Source organism: Dendrobates tinctorius, unplaced genomic scaffold (genome assembly GCF_039654945.1).
Source record: "Dendrobates tinctorius isolate UK_male_01 unplaced genomic scaffold, ASM3965494v1 ptg000028l, whole genome shotgun sequence".
NCBI classification, from domain to species: Eukaryota; Metazoa; Chordata; class Amphibia; order Anura; family Dendrobatidae; genus Dendrobates; species Dendrobates tinctorius.
In genome coordinates this window covers 39,155,491-39,167,595 of record NW_027361696.1, presented here as the reverse complement: position 1 = coordinate 39,167,595, position 12,105 = coordinate 39,155,491, and the positions used below count along the sequence as shown (strand labels likewise).

General features: G+C 43.1%; 1 protein-coding gene across 1 annotated transcript; it reads right to left on the bottom strand.

Moving 5' to 3' along the window:
• Positions 1-2,337: 2,337 nt before the first annotated feature.
• Positions 2,338-9,174, bottom strand: LOC141085301 (hepcidin-1-like). Its single transcript, XM_073570581.1, has 3 exons — positions 8,925-9,174; positions 3,697-3,762; positions 2,338-3,530 (listed from the first exon to the last, which is right to left on the bottom strand). The coding sequence occupies exons 1-3, from the start codon at positions 9,000-9,002 to the stop codon at positions 3,429-3,431; spliced, it is 246 nt and encodes an 81-aa protein (XP_073426682.1). The 5' UTR covers positions 9,003-9,174; the 3' UTR covers positions 2,338-3,428.
• Positions 9,175-12,105: the final 2,931 nt, after the last annotated feature.

Sequence of the window (12,105 nt, the reverse complement as noted above, 5' to 3'; positions counted from 1 at the left end):
AGCAGTATTATAGTTGTTATATTCTTGTACATAGGGGCAGTATAGCAGTTATATTCTTGTACATAGGGGCAGTAATATAGTAGTTATATTCTTGTACATAGGAGCAGTATTATAGTTGTTATATTCTTGTACATAGGGGCAGTATTATAGTAGTTATATTCTTGTACATAGGAGCAGTATTATAGTAGTTATATTCTTGTACATAGTGGACAGTATTATAGTAGTTATATTCTTGTACATAGGAGCAGTATTATAGTAGTTATATTCTTGTACATAGGGGCAGTATTATAGTAGTTATATTCTTGTACATAGGGGCAGTATTATAGTAGTTATATTCTTGTACATAGTGGACAGTATGATAGTAGTTATATTCTTGTACATAGGAGCAGTATTATAGTAGTTATATTCTTGTACATAGGGGCAGTATTATAGTAGTTATATTCTTGTACATAGGAGCAGTATTATAGTTGTTATATTCTTGTACATAGGGGAAGTATAGCAGCTATATTCTTGTACATAGGGGCAGTAATATAGTAGTTATATTCTTGTACATAGGAGCAGTATTATAGTAGTTATATTCTTGTACATAGTGAACAGTATTATAGTAGTTATATTCTTGTACATAGGAGCAGTATTATAGTAGTTATATTCTTGTACATAGGGGCAGTATTATAGTAGTTATATTCTTGTACATAGGGGCAGTATAGTAGTTATATTCTTGTACATAGTGGACAGTATTATAGTAGTTATATTCTTGTACATAGGAGCAGTATTATAGTAGTTATATTCTTGTACATAGGGGCAGTATTATAGTAGTTATATTATTGCACATAGGGGCAGTTTTATAGTAGCTATATTCTTGTACATAGGAGCAGTATTATAGTAGTTATATTCTTGTACATAGGGGGCAGTATTATAGTAGTTATATTCTTGTACATAGGAGCAGTATTATTGTAGTTATATCCTTGTTCATAGGGGCAGTATTATAGTAGTTATATTCTCGTTGTTTTTTTTGGAAACCTTAAGGGCCCGTTACACAAGCGACATCGCTAGCAATATCGCTATAACGTGATTTTGTGACGCAGCAGCGATATTGCTAGCGATATCACTACATGTGATACCTCCGACCGGCTCCCCCGCTGATTATTGCTGATCGCGCGAGAACGTCCTGGACCGTTTCTCGTTGTCAGCTTCCTGTGGCGCCGACGAGGACGTCAGGATCACCGCGTCTGACAGGTAAGTAGCGACTCCCAACCGCTGCTGCATCGCTGGTGAGATCTGCCTGTGTGGCAGCTCACTAGCGACCACTTAGCGATGCACCAGCGATCCATATCATTGTCGGGATCGCTGGTGCATCGCTAAGTGTAAAGGGGGCTTTACACATAGCAATATTGCTAACAATATCGCTAAAGCATCACCGATTTGGTAACGTAGGAGCGATATCACCATGTGTGATACTTATCTCCGACCGCCTCCCCCGCTGTCCATCGCTGATCGCGCGAGATCGCGCAGCTCCATTTCTCGTCGGGCGCTTCCTGCTGGGCTTCCTGCTGGCGCTGACGAGTGACGCGTGGACGCGGACGCAGGACGTCAGGATCGCTGCATCTGAAAGGTAAGTATCGTCCGCTGTATCGCTGCTGCATCGCTGTGAGGTCTTTCTGTGTGCCAGCTCACTAGCCACCATTTAGCGATGCACCAGCAATCCTGACCGGGTCGTATCGCTGGTCGGGATCGCTGGTGCATCGCTAAATGTAAAGGGGCCTTTACGGTACCCTTAGTATTTTCCTTTTTTGATTGAGAGTGGATAATCTTTTTTCCAAATGAAGGAGAGTCTCAGGTGTCGGAGGGGATTTGGTGTCCTGTTTGTTTGTTCACCTGAGTCTATATTGTGTGTTTGTCAGTGTCGATAAGTGACACAGATTCTTTTCCTTCCCGGTAACATAAGATATCGGTGATAACAGGCTCTTTTCACCATTGTCTTAGTATTTGTGTATATTCGGCTGTTTGTATATAGAGTTGTATCTACACCTGCAGGTATCAGGCAGCTGCCAGTCATGTCCTTATGTGATGCCACCACTGATACTGCCCCTATGTATGATGATGAGGACAATTCTTCCTGAATGTTTTATATTTTCATGGAAAATAAAGCAATAATCTCTTTAGGAAATGTCGGAACATTGAAGAACCTAACCTGCAGGTCCGGATAATTAATCATAGTGTTCTATTATCTGGAATATAGTTATCTTTGTTGTCTTATTATATAGGATAGTAGAGATGTATTGGCATGAAAGTATAGGAACATTAAATCATATGATTAAAAAAAGATGGACAACTCAGTTATTCTTTAGGTTCCAACTTTATTCAGCAGTCCCATGTAAAAACCTTTCTGTGAATAGATTGATAAACTTAATACAGTGAATGCGAGCAAATATGGAGTGAGATCAGATCAAATCCTTACTGCTGGAATAAAGTCTGATACTGACATAGAAATAAGAAAATAATGTATCCATATTGTCCTGCATACAGAAGTATTCCGCCTAATAGCCATTATTAAACACGTGAGAAGATGATTCTACTGTGGATTTTTGCAAAATGCAATTTCTTTTATGTGACTGGGCAGTTCCTTCAGAAGCCACAAGGTGGCGCCAAAGATTAGAACAACTTGGCTTCTACTAGAAACAGCACCACCCTGAGGTTGTATGGGGTATTGCAGCTCTCTCCCACTTAAGTGAATAGAGCTGAGTTGCAATATCAGACACAACAAATAGACAGGAGAGGTGCTATTTTTGGAAAAAATAAGAGTAGTCATGATCTTGTAATCTTAATCAATCCATTTAATTGGAAGAAAAAAAATCAGTAAATAAATGTGGTTTACAGTGCAATAAAAATATTTGATAAAAATGAAAAATATGTACAAAAATATAGTAATCAAAAAACAGCTTATATTACAGCAGATATAAATACAGGGAGGGAAGGAGGAGGGCGGAGAGGAGGTATTAGGAAGGGCTAAGGATCCACACCGAAATATCACTCTGGTCCTATTCTGTGTTGGCTGATATGCATGATATAGTCAATCTTTTTTTCTTTTTTTTTTTTTTTGCCGCTTGCAGTTATCTTTTTAACTCTGGAAGGAAATATTGTTCATACAGAAGACACAGATTATTGCAATCAGCAAGAAGAAATGTACAGCATTGTCCCATCTACAAAACACACACTAAGACCCCTTTAAATGGTCCATACAGCTTCCTAGAGTTTTTTTGACGCTGAAAAATAAAATTTGATGTTTTTCTAACATCATGTCTTTTTACCCATCAAATATTCATAGAAATTACAGAACTTAAGGTAAATGAGGTCAGTTGGTTTCTTCTTTTCTGGGGTACAGCAGACCTTGTCTCTCGCCATCCTCCAATATCACGGGTTTCGAGGACCTAGGTCAAGCAGCAGAGTCCACAGCCGTCCATCTTGCAGCATTTGCAGCAGTAATAGCAGAAAGAGAGATGGGAATAACGCTTTGTTCTATGAAGAGCCCCCTGTAATGAGAAGAAACCATTGAAATGACTGCTCTGGGCTACCATCTAGCTTCCCAGGCTACACATGGACTCCTTTTCTGCACACACCTGGCACCTATCGTATAATCTTCCCTTTTCTTTCCTTTTCTTGAACAATAAACTAGAAGAAATGTATCTACACGCTCACCTCGAGATGTGACTCCTCCATGTGTGCGCTGGGGAGATACTCTGCAGAATCTGCCATTTCATTGTGCTGTAAATATAGACAATGCAGATGATTACCTGTTTTAGAATTATCCATATATCATTCCATTTATTATCTTCTAAATAGATCCTAAATTTTGTGCTGATTCGTTTTATTATATATCACTTTAGCCATCTGAGTTAGCTTTTTCTGATACAAAAGTCCTAAATCCCCTGCAGTAGACATATGATAGAATTTTGCTACCTGCAGCAACCACTAGAGGGAGCTACCTGTATGCACAGATACATGATAAGATCCGGGCTGCAGCCACCACTAGGGGAGCTCCTTGTACACAGAGATACATGATAAGATTCTGTCTGCAGCCACCACTAGGGGGTGCTCCCTGTATACAGAGACACATGATAAGATTCTGGACAAAAGCAAGGGAAAAGACCAATGCATAAAAGTAGCGCACACCTAAATAAGAAAAAAATATATATAAATCAATAATTTTATTCAAATACCAGACCTCAAAAAGACACATACATAATAAAACACCATTAAAAAACCACAATGACAATAACACATCACCCAAGGTCCCGTGCTTATAACAGGTGGTGTATAAATCTGATCCTACATGACACAGACATATGTATGAAAAAATGACCAAAACACATAAAAACATGAATACGCTCCAATGAATGAACCTTCTGTTAGCATATGAATAAATAATCCAAAATTGGGCATAACAAAATAGCTCCAAACGAAAAGAATGCGACAATCAAGGATAGTGATAGACCACTAATAGGAATATGCAAATGGTCTAGCATAAAATAGCATCCAAACACAATAAATGTGTGTATGGATAGTAGGCTATAGGGCAAGTTACCACAGGAGCAGTCCATTCAAGCTGTCAGGAAATAGTCATGATAGAAAGCAAGGTCCCGGGACCAAAGGTGAGTGGGAAGCCCTGATAAGATTCTGTCTGCAGCTACCACTAGAGGGAGCTGTATGCAAAGATACATGATAAGATCCTGTCTGCAGCCATCACTAGGGGGAGCTCCCTGTGTACAGAGATACATGATAAGATCCTGTCTGCAGCCACCACTAGGGGGAGCTCCCTGTATACAGGGACCTCCCGTCACTCGACTATCCCTTCTCCAGTCCATACTCAATGCAGCAGCCAGGATCGTCCATCTGGGTAATCGGTACTCGGACGCGTCCGCTCTTCGCCAGTCCTTACATTGGCTGCCCATTCATTATAGGATCCAATTCAAAGTACTTGTTCTCACCCACAAAGCTCTCCACAGTGCGTCACCCCCTTACATCTCTTCTCTCATTTCTGTCTATCGGCCTAGCCGATCGCTGCGCTCTGCAAACGACTTTCGACTAACCTCTGCACTAATCCGTACCTCCCACTCCCGACTCCAAGACTTCTCCCGTGCTGCTCCTATCCTCTGGAATGCTCTACCCCAAGAAATCAGGACTATCCACAATTTGCATAGTTTTAGGCGCTCCCTCAAAACACACCTGTTCAGAGCGGCCTATCACATTCACTAATCAAAGTCATTCTCTGTGTAAGTGTGCGTGCGTAGCCCATTCACTATCTCCATCCATCCTTCACTCCTGCAAGATGGCTGGACCTTCATTGTAAATACATCATTGTAAATACACACCTGTACTCTGTATCTCCCTCACCTCATTGTAGATTGTAAGCTCTCACGAGCACCGTCGTCTTATTTCGTCTTATTTTGCTTTAATTATTGTATTGTTAGCGTTGTTACTTATGACTTGTGTTTTGAAACTGTTAAACTGTAAAGCGCTGCGGAATATGTTGGCGCTATATAAATAAAGATTATTATTATTATTATTATTATACATGATAAGATTCTGTCTGCAGCCACCACTAGGGGAGCTCCCTGTATGCAGACACATGATAAGATCCTTTCTGCAGCCACCACTAGGGGGAGATAATTGTATACAGAGATACATTATAAGATCCTGTCTGCAGCCACCACTAGGGGGAACTCCCTGTATACAGGGATACATGATAAGATCCTGTCTGCAGCCACCAATAGAGGGAGCTACTTGTATACAGAGATACATGATAAGATCCTGTCTGCAGCCACCACTAGGGTGAGCTACTTGTTTACAGATATACATGATAAGATCCTGTCTGCAGTCACCACTAGGGGGAGCTCCCTGTATACAGAGTTACATGATAAGATCCTGTCTGCAGACACAACTAGGGGGAGCTCCCTGTATACAGAGATACATGATAAGATCCTGTCTGCAGACACAACTAAGGGGAGCTCCCTGTATACAGGGTTACATGATAAGATCCTGTCTGCAGTCACCACTAGGGGGAGCTCCCTGTATACAGAGATACATGATAAGATCCTGTCTGCAGCCACCACTAGGGGGAGCTCCCTGTATACAGAGATACGTGATAAGATCCTGTCTGCAGCCACCAATAGAGGGAGCTACTTGTATAGAGATACATGATAAGATTCTGTCTGCAGCCACCACTAGAGAAGCTCCCTGTATACAGATACATGATAAGATCCTTTCTGCAGCCACCACTAGGGGAAGCTACTTGTAAACAGAGATACATTATAAGATCCTGTCTGAAGCCACCACTAGGGGGAGCTCCCTGTATACAGAGATACATAACATACTGTCTGCAGCCACCACTAGGGGGAGCTCCCTGTATACAGAGATACATGATAAGATCCTGTCTGCAGCCACCGCTAGGGGGAGCTCCCTGTATACAGAGATGCATGATAAGATCCTGTCTGCAGCCACCACTAGGGGGAGCTCCCTGTATAGAGATACATGATAAGACCCTGTCTACAGCCTCCACTAGGGGGAGCTCCCTGTATACAGAGATACATGATAAGATCCTGTCTGCAGCCACCACTAGGGGGAGCTCCCTGTATACAGGCTATGTCATTTAGGCCTGGATCACACTACAGTGTGTGATGCGAGAAACTCGCACGAGGTACAGAATATTAGCATATACTCCATGACTCTATCTAAGTAGGGGATTTGGAGCTGTGTATCAGGAAAAAAACATTCGGATCCATCTAAGTATATATGATATGATGTGATATATAAATGTAATCTTGGGAAGGGTCATCAATATCAGATCTGAAGTTGGGGGCCTGACAAGTATCCCCAGAAATTGTTCTGAAAGTGCAACAGTGCTGTAAACTGTGGTGGCTGTAAATTGTATTTGAAGCGTTTTTTTCGTCACTTGCATAGGAGAGAGCTTGCAGTACCATTTACAGGCACTACAGGTCCTGTCCTGGTGTGTAGTGGCTCCTCAAGTTGATTGGTGATGATTCCGAGGTCAGATTACCCCCCATAATAAGATATTAAAATGTTATTGTCAGACAAACAATTTGGCAATTTACTGCTCATTAAAATGTCAAGCAGCACTTGAGATATTAACACTTTTATTCACAGCTTGTTGCCTAGGAAACCGACCACCGTCGCTAGTCTGTAAAACACACGCAGTGCGGCCTTGCTCTTTTCTCTTGAGCTTCTAACAATGGCCAGGATTTCAGGAGCGCGCTGTTACCTCCTAGTCCTGGCCAGCATCGCCCCAGTGCTTACATGCCAGTGAGCAGCAGTGGTCGGTCTCCTAGGCAACAAGCTGTAAGCAAAGGAAAAGTGTTAATATCTCAAGAACGGCTGCATATTTTAATAAGCAGTAAATTGCAAAAAGTCCAACAATACCCTGTTATGAAGATGGGTGTAACTATTTAAAGTTTCTGAAAACCCCTTTAAACCACCTGAAAATACCCTTTAAGGAATTTGGACAGAGAATTCCTCTTGCTCGGATGAATGCTGGGTGTGGTAGTTCCCTTTTTCGCTCAGCATCACCAGGACGAGCAGCGATACTCAGCAGACGCTTGTCACATTACCAGCAGCTAATGACAACATTTCCAGTGTGTGTTGCGGAGTAATTACTCCGCTTCTCCGAGGAACCCGACACGGAGTCAGCTGGAAACATATTCCCCGGAATACACAAATATGAAATGTTGTTTACAAGCGGAAAGAGTCGAGCGGAAGCTCAGGGGTATTGATGGAGACTGTCACTTTAATTAACAGACAAAATAACAAATAGCAGAGAACATGATACATTGTTGCCTTTGTTTAACATGAGATACATTACAATGAGAGCTTCTTAAGGGGACAGTGCACAATAAGGTGATGCAATGGATTATGCCTTGAGTCTGGTCTGAAGGGGCGTAACATGATCCCTCCTCAGCTGCCATTCAGGGCTTTTGGAAAGCTGGGTGATAATGAGGCTTTCCCAGGAACAGATAACACATAAAAATAGATATTATTATTGGGAATGTTACCGTTAAATCCTGACCTGGGTGATGGCAGGAGACCGGCGGATGGTGCGTATTAATTATGGTTATTCACCGCCATTGAGCCCAGTAGTGAACAACCCTTTTAAATCTGTGCTGCATCTGTCACATAACAGACACCTTGTGGGCTGAAGGGTTCTGTCATGGTGGCCATAATTTCAGGAAATGTCCCACAATCTGAGCCTGCAGTGCAGGTGTGACCAGATTCAAATATTTACATACTTATTTTCAAAAAACCCTCTGCTTGCTGTCACTGATTGAAAATATTGGGGAGATTTACACTTTAACGTGTGCCACAATTCCAGATTGATAATTTTTAGACTTTTTTTGCGATCTACACTATCGGGGGGACAGCTTGAAAGAATAGGGTTTGTCTTCTGTTGGAAAAGGATCTGGCTTAAAATGCATCACAGTGCGGAAAACGTCAGGTCTAAAAACAAGCCAAATAATAAGAGAAATGTGTCCAAAAATTATCCAAATTCTCATTGGGTCTGGGCCGCCGAGTTATATTTAGTGCATTTTCAGATCCTCTAGATATAACTCAGGATTAGTCGTCTGACCCATCCGGAGGCTGAAAATCTGCCCACGCCTAATCCTGCTCACATAGCGACAAAGCTCCTACACGCTGTGACGCGCCCTGCACCTGTCAGCCTGACCTTATCGGCATGGGTGCATGTAAACAATGATGCTTGCTGTCAGGGAATAAAGGTATTACCTCCATCCACACTGATGATGGGGAGCACATTATGGGGCTGTCTTGCACAACGTTGACAGGGAATTGGTATTTAAGCAATTTTCCAATAACGTATTTAATGTAGCAATAGAGCAAATGATTTTGTAAGGACTCACCCCAACGATGGAGGCGCCAAGCCCCCGGTGGATGAGCAGGGAGAGGACGAGGATGACGCAGACAGCGAGGGTCTTCATGGTCTCTGTGACCGGAGATGATGGCGTTGTGCGCTCTGCAGGTGAGCGGGCAGAACCGTATTTATGGGAAGTGCCCAGCCTGCCGGCAGGTCGTACACAAGGTCACCCGGCCAGTAATCCCTGGCGTCAGGAGTCTCTCCGTCCTTATCTCCTACTTCTATGTTGTCATTATTTTTTTGTATTGTTTTGACAGTAAATTAAGAATTTTGGGGCCAAATGATTAGAACGTTAGAAAAAAGGTAAAAAAAAATAGAATAAAATTGTAAAAAAGAAGAAATTGAAAGTGTGATAAGATTTGTTTGGTTTCCTGGATGAAGATTATTGTGTTGAGTGGGTGATCTGGGAACTCCGGGTCTGGGTGCGCTTCCCTTCTGACTGGCCATTGTGCCCCTTTTTACACCAGGATAACTCAATACTGGAAAAAAGCCCATCTTGTGACATACAGTGCTAAACTGCAGTAGCTAAGCCTATTACATGCAAAACTGTGCTGCTGTATCTAAGACTATCATGTGTGATACTGTCTGCTGAGCGGTGTATCTAATCCTATCCTGTGTGATACTGTGTGCTGAGCTGTGTATCTAATCCTATCCTGTGTGATACTGACTGCTGAGCCGTGTATCTAATCCTCTCCAGTGTGATACTGACTGCTGAGCTGTGTATCTAATCCTATCCTGTGTGATACTGTCTGCTGAGCTGTGTATCTATTCCTATCCTGTGTGATACTGACTGCTGAACCGTGTATCTCCTCTCCTGTGTGATACTGACTGCTGAGCCGTGTATCTAATCCTATCTTGTGTGATACTGACTGCTGAGCCGTGTATCTAATCCTCTCCTGTGTGATACTGACTGCTGAGCCGTGTATCTAATCCTATCCTGTGTAATACTGACTGCTGAGCCGTGTATCTATTCCTATCCTGTGTGATACTGACTGCTGAGCTGTGTATCTAATCCTATCCTGTGTGATACTGACTGCTGAGCCGTGTATCTAATCCTCTCCTGTGTGATACTGACTGCTGAGCCATGTATCCAATCCTCTCCTGTGTGATACTGACTGCTGAGCCGTGTATCCAATCCTATCCTGTGTGATACTGACTGCTGAGCTGTGTATCTAATCCTCTCCTGTGTGATACTGACTGCTGAGCCATGTATCTAATCCTCTCCTGTGTGATACTGACTGAGCCGTGTATCTAATCCTATCCTGTGTGATACTGACTGCTGAGCCGTGTATCTGTTCCTATCCTGTGTGATACTGACTGAGCCGTGTATCTAATCCTCTCCTGTGTGATACTGACTGCTGAGCCGTGTCTCTAATCCTCTCCTGTGTGATACTGACTGCTGAGCCATGTATCTAATCCTCTCCTGTGTGATACTGACTGCTGAGCCATGTATCTAATCCTATCCTGTGTGATACTGACTGCTGAGCCGTGTATCTAATCCTCTCCTGTGTGATACTGACTGCTGAGCCATGTATCTAACCCTATCCTGTGTGATACTGACTGCTGAGCTGTGTCTCTAATCCTCTCCTGTGTGTTACTGACTGCTGAGCCGTGTATCCAATCCACTCCTGTGTGATACTGACTGCTGAGCCGTGTATCTAATCCTATCCTGTGTGATACTGACTGCTGAGCTGTGTATCTAATCCTCTCCTGTGTGATACTGACTGCTGAGCTGTGTATCTAATCCTCTCCTGTGTGATACTGACTGCTGAGCTGTGTATCTAATCCTCTCCTGTGTGTTACTGACTGCTGAGCCATGTATCCAATCCTCTCCTGTGTGATACTGACTGCTGAGCCGTGTATCTAATCCTATCCTGTGTGATACTGACTGCTGAGCTGTGTATCTAATCCTCTCCTGTGTGATACTGACTGCTGAGCTGTGTATCTAATCCTATCCTGTGTGATACTGACTGCTGAGCCGTGTATCCAATCCTCTCCTGTGTGATACTGACTGCTGAGCCGTGTATCTAATCCTATCCTGTGTGATACTGACTGCTGAGCTGTGTATCTAATCCTCTCCTGTGTGATACTGACTGCTGAGCTGTGTATCTAATCCTCTCCTGTGTGATACTGACTGCTGAGCTGTGTATCTAATCCTCTCCTGTGTGTTACTGACTGCTGAGCCATGTATCCAATCCTCTCCTGTGTGATACTGACTGCTGAGCCGTGTATCTAATCCTATCCTGTGTGATACTGACTGCTGAGCTGTGTATCTAATCCTCTCCTGTGTGATACTGACTGCTGAGCCATGTATCTAATCCTCTCCTGTGTGATACTGACTGAGCCGTGTATCTAATCCTATCCTGTGTGATACTGACTGCTGAGCCGTGTATCTGTTCCTATCCTGTGTGATACTGACTGCTGAGCCGTGTATCTAATCCTCTCCTGTGTGATACTGACTGCTGAGCCATGTATCTAATCCTCTCCTGCTTGATACGGACTGCTGAGCCGTGTTTCTAATCCTATCCTGTGTGATACTGACTGCTGAGCCGTGTATCTAATCCTCTCCTGTGTGATACTGACTGCTGAGCCGTGTATCTAATCCTATCCTGTGTGATACTGACTGCTGAGCCGTGTATCTAATCCTCTCCTGTGTGTTACTGACTGCTGAGCCGTGTATCCAATCCTCTCCTGTGTGATACTGACTGCTGAGCTGTGTATCTAATCCTATCCTGTGATACTGACTGCTGAGCTGTGTATCTAATCCTCTCCTGTGTGATACTGACTGCTGAGCCATGTATCTAATCCTCTCCTGTGTGATACTGACTGCTGAGCCGTGTATCTAATCCTATCCTGTGTGATACTGACTGCTGAGCCGTGTATCTGTTCCTATCCTGTTTGATACTGACTGCTGAGCTGTGTATCTAATCCTCTCCTGTGTGATACTGACTGCTGAGCCATGTATCTAATCCTATCCTGTGTGATACTGACTGCTGTGCCGTGTATCTAATCCTCTCCTGTGTTACTGACTGCTGAGCCATGTATCCAATCCTCTCCTGTGTGATACTGACTGCTGAGCCGTGTATCTAATCCTATCCTGTGTGATACTGACTGCTGAGCTGTGTATCTAATCCTCTCCTGTGTGATACTGACTGCTGAGCCATGTA